The sequence below is a fragment of the Perca flavescens genome, chromosome 12, assembly GCF_004354835.1.
Source record: "Perca flavescens isolate YP-PL-M2 chromosome 12, PFLA_1.0, whole genome shotgun sequence".
NCBI classification, from domain to species: domain Eukaryota; kingdom Metazoa; phylum Chordata; class Actinopteri; order Perciformes; family Percidae; genus Perca; species Perca flavescens.
The window spans coordinates 33,312,627-33,317,626 of record NC_041342.1 but is presented as its reverse complement, the minus strand read 5'-3'; the positions used below and the strand labels follow the sequence as shown (position 1 = coordinate 33,317,626).

Here is a 5,000-nt window from a genome sequence, read left to right as displayed (position 1 = left end):
ATAAATATGTAATTTATTTTAATATGTAAGTTAACTCTACAACACTGTTCCTTTGTGTGAAGGTACATTTTATAATTATTATATGTTAATTTACAATCAGGGATCAAGATAGTCTGTTTATTATGTTGCAGTTTTTATTTAAATGTGATATATCATAAAACCAACCGGTTGTCCCTCTGAACTGGTAAAATGAGGAGGTTTGGACAGTGTCTGTCAGCGTCTGAAGAGACCCTAAAAACACCTTCAGTGTGTTTGTAGAGAGCTCCAGGGAGAGCAGCAGCTACATGGAGCTTGAATAGGACTTAGCATTAAGAGAGACTACGGTAGAGAGTAGTATGAAAGCCCAAACATCATCATAGGGAGGTTGGTTGGGGGGGTGGATGGGTCAAACAACACAGGACTTTCACCCAGGAGACCGGGATCGTGGTCCCAGCGTGTCCCGCTTCCTAAACCCAACCGTCCCGTTCTTGTCCCGCGTGTCATGGAAACGTAAGCCCCCATCTTTTCCTAAACCTAACTGAGTCAAAAATGGGCCGATAGTCCCGACCCAGCACGCTTAGATAAAGGGTGTTTAGATCTGACACTAAAGGAGACTTTTATCATCAATAACAACACCAAAGGCTCCTGACCAAGCGTCTGTATTTTATGAGATGGGAGTGAGAATCTGTTGAAGAAAAATCATTTATGGTTTAATGTCAAGATATTTTTGACGGAAAAAAAATTTCTACTCGTTCAAAGTCAATCTTTATTGGCTCCTATACAAATTGTTTTTCATTAGTGGTTATCAAATAAGGACAAAGACTCAAATAAATTGTTATATTCGATCTTTATATAAAATGTAGAAACACATCATGAACAGAGTCATAGATGAGTTAAAGTTCATACTGAAAGTGGAGGCTGTTATTTAAAAAAAAAAAACATCAAATCTAATTATAATTAATTAACTTACTGGAGAGACAGTGATTTCTGTCTGTTTTTGACCGCATACATTTAAAATATAAATTTTTTAAATCTTTTTTGTTGTTGTTATATTTACTTGCCCGACGTGGCGTTTTACTTGCCCCGGGCCATGGGGCAACACTTATTGTTGAACATTTTATTGTAGTTGTGTATAAACGTGAACATTGTTGGTAAAAATTCTGACATTTTTTATGAATTGTGTAGTTTCAATATATATTAAAATATGTTATATAGATTGTAATAATTCAAAATTGCTCAAGTATTGAATGTGAAAGTTAATGTTATTTATTATAATATAGAAAGAAACTGTACATTATATGAAGGACAATGTCATCACTATATTATGTTAGTAAAACTAATTACAGTGAATAGACTTTGTATATTAATCCATAAAGTGTGTCTATAATTGTCTTTAGTCCCCATATAAGCCGTGCTGACATGAGATGATCAGTGTGTGTTTGATATGAAGCTGAATCCAGTATATGTAGTGAACTTTGTGCTGTATTGATGAGTAGTTTAGTGATCAGAGTCCATGTAGTTTCCAGGATCAGACTGAATGCAGTGCTGTAAGCTGCTGGTGACTGTGTGAATGTGTGTCTGTGCTGCTTGTTGCTGCTGTCAAACTTCAGATGAGCCGGTAGTGAAGCCCGTGGTGAGCGTGTACCCAGCAGCATCCAGAGCCCACCTGGAGGGGAAGAGCTCCCTGCTGTGTCTGGCCTCAGCCATGTTTCCTCCTCTGGTCCAGTTCTCCTGGAAAAGACGAAAGGAGAATGGTCCTCTGGAGGAGCTGCCCCGTGATGAGGGACAGCAGCTGGAGATCAGAAAGTCGGGATGCATCGCCTCCATCTTGCTGATCCATCAGAAAGAGAACAGCAAATATAAATACAGCTGCTACGTCCGGCACGAGGGGGGCACAGTGGAGGCCGAAACAGAACAAGGTGATGAAGACTTGGTGAATGTGTTCAACACTGACTACTTAAGTGCACTTAATATTCCGGTATAATCTCTTATTCCAAAAAAGACTAAGATGTTTACATGATAAATAATGAATAATAATGAAAGAGAATATTCCAGTAATATTACGGTTACATGCAGCTGTGCAAAATAGGATATTTTCAAAGTTTTCGTCCGGCGGTGGACTTGTTGGACCGCGCAAACACAGCCTCTCACTTTCCTTCCTTCCTCCATCTCTACCGCTGCCTTGCAAACTATTGCTTTTTGTACACTAATCATAGCAACAGTAGTGTTTTTTGGCACGAGCGAAGCGGGCAATCGTCCGGGGCGGCATTTTTTCATGACACATGGGGGGCGGATAGAGCACTTAAAAAGAAAAATACTCTGTGCCGTGAAGCAGTTTTCTATTATCTATCATTTCAACTCAAAACTACTCACTGCTTTTCTGTTTCAGAGGTTTCTACTCTTCCACCATCTCCACCATCACTTCCACCAGCAGCTTCTGTCCCGTCTCAGCACCTCAGTACAGTGGAGGCCCAAACAGTGGAGGCCCAAACAGAACCAGGTAATGAAGGCTTGGTGACTGTGTTCAGCAGTGATTTAGCTTCATGTAGAGACTCTGTCAAAGAGAGCAGAGGAGTGACATTTCTGACTGCAACCCCAAACGTTTCACTTCTTTTCTGTTTCAGAGGTTTCTACTCTTCCACCATCAGCTTCTGTCCCGTCTCAGTACCAAGTGAAGTTGTTCTGTCTGCTGTACACCCAGCTGATAGTGAAGAGTCTGGTGTACTGCTGTGGACTCTCTCTGCTGATGATCCTCAGAAACAAGGGACCATCCACCAGCTGAACACATGCTGACTGTTTTCTGCAAGCCTTTTCTATCTATAAATTCATCTAATTAATCACTTTGATCAGTATTGACAAATATCAATTAGGACGTGTTGTAGTTGTCAATCTAAACATACTCATACATAAATATATTTTTGAAGTTACTAAGTGTGAATTCTATGTAGTGTTATTTTAATACTATTTGATACTGATTATTTCTATTTTAAATTGTGTCTTGTATATTGATAGACAATGAATGTGAATTATCAGCTGTCTGGTAGATATTTTATACAGTATAGCATTTGTTTTAGTTCTTGTTTCTTTTTAATACATTCTGCAAAGCTTTGTCAAATTCTTTCATTGTTACGTTCTCAATAAACTGAAAAATCTAAAGTTTCTATATTTCATAAGAACCCTCATTTTTATGAATTTGATTTAAATGACCAGAAACAGAAACAACGTCATTGGCCGTGTATGTTGACACCTGCAAGTGATTTGGAAGATATGAATATAAGCAAACAGCTGAACAAAGATGAAACATATATACACACAGCTGTTATATATAAATAAGTAGTCAATATTATCCTTTCCCACACATTCCCAATATGTGGTCAGGGGCGTAGCACAAAATTCTGGGCCCTGTAGAAAGGCATTTTCTATGGGCCCCTCCCCGCATCCACAGCTATTCATTCTAGCATCTTTTTGGGCCCCTTGTTACATGAGGGCCCTGGGTACTTAGTCCCTTCCTCCCCGCCAGTCCAACAACCCTGTAGGCCTATGTGGTATTGTGTTGTTGAAGTATTTTCTGCTTCATTGGACATCGATAGAGAGAAACAGGAAAGGCAGCGTAGAGAGGGGATGACATGCAGTAAAAGGAATGGAACCCAGGACTCTTGATACATGGTGCTGCACTTTACAAGGAGAGCTACCGGGACCCCCATTTGTTGTATCATGTTAACATGATAACATGGACTCTCTAGTTGGGCTTGAAGATGAGATGCAGATGTTTGTTTGAGGGGGTGAAACAACAAGATGACTTCTTTGTCTTTGTGGTTTTTGTTTTGGAGCTCTGATCAATGATAACAGATGTTCCGCTTATTTTTGTATAATACTGCAGTTGAGTTAAATACCATAGAATCATAAAGTATTATAATAAACAATAACGATACATTACTACACATTCTTATACATAATTTCAGCTGTTTTGTGAATTTGCCTTTAGTAGTAAATTAATAATGATTCATGATTTAAGTCGAAAACATGACAAAACGCTGGCAAATACATACGTCCTTTTCATTTTTGCTGAAAAAGAAAAATCAATTTGCTTTATTCTTAAAAATAAGCAGAAATATATTTTTTAAACATTGGATTTTTATTCTGTTTGTCTATAGGCCTGCAGCACATGGCTGTTTATGTTTGTTTTTTATTCACTAAATATTTTTGAATATAAGTTATTATATATGAGACATTTTTCTGAGTACTGAGCACTGAAATCAAACTCCAGTTCCTGGAATGATCCTTTAACCAGAGTGGATGGTTGTAACTGTCATTGTGTTGTTAATGTGAGAAAGGCTGCAGAGCAGAAACCCACACAGCCCGTCTGCTGCAGGAAAGGAAGTGGTGATTCTCTGTCAACAGTTTTTTATGATTTCTAATAACCACTGAGAACAGACTCATATCTGCTGCTGCTGTAAACACTCAGGAACTCCTCTTCCTCTCTGCAGCTGTGTGTCTTTTCTCTTGTGGTCTGGAAGCCTTTTTTTCCACTGAGCCCTCTACCCACACACAGTTTAACTGAGCCCAGAGAGCAACAATGATGACCCACCTGGAGGTCACCTCCATGGACTTTATTTATGGGGATTTTAGCCATCAAAGGTCAACTTTACAGTTTACACTTGGATTTGATGAGAGTCCTCATACAAACACGACAAACAACTCCAAAACACCATATTGAATGTTTTCAGATCTGATGTCCATCCATCCATCTTCGTCCACTTATCCGGTATCGGGTCACGGGGGGAGCAGCTCCAGCAGGGGACCCCAAACTTCCCTTTCCCGAGCCACATTAACCAGCTCCGACTGGAGGATCCCGAGGCGTTCCCAGGCCAGGCTGGAGATATAATCCCTCCACCTAGTCCTGGGTCTTCCCCGAGGCCTCCTCCCAGCTGGACCTCCCTCCACCTAGTCCTGGGTCTTCCCCGAGCCCTCCTTCCAGCTGGACGTGCCTGGAACACCTCCCTAGGGAGGCGCCAGGGGCA

At 40.2% G+C, this 5,000-nt stretch overlaps 1 protein-coding gene across 1 annotated transcript in view; it reads left to right on the top strand.

Moving 5' to 3' along the window:
* The window catches only part of LOC114565464 (immunoglobulin lambda-1 light chain-like), an 8,131-nt gene extending 5,096 nt beyond the window's left edge, over positions 1 to 3,035 (top strand). The window contains exons 4-6 of the mRNA XM_028593523.1: positions 1,590 to 1,898; positions 2,369 to 2,479; positions 2,604 to 3,035. Coding sequence (XP_028449324.1) covers positions 1,590 to 1,898; positions 2,369 to 2,479; positions 2,604 to 2,761 — 578 coding nt within the window. The 3' untranslated portion in view covers positions 2,762 to 3,035. The remainder of the gene's footprint in view (positions 1 to 1,589; positions 1,899 to 2,368; positions 2,480 to 2,603) is intronic.
* The last annotated feature ends 1,965 nt before the right edge of the window (positions 3,036 to 5,000 follow it).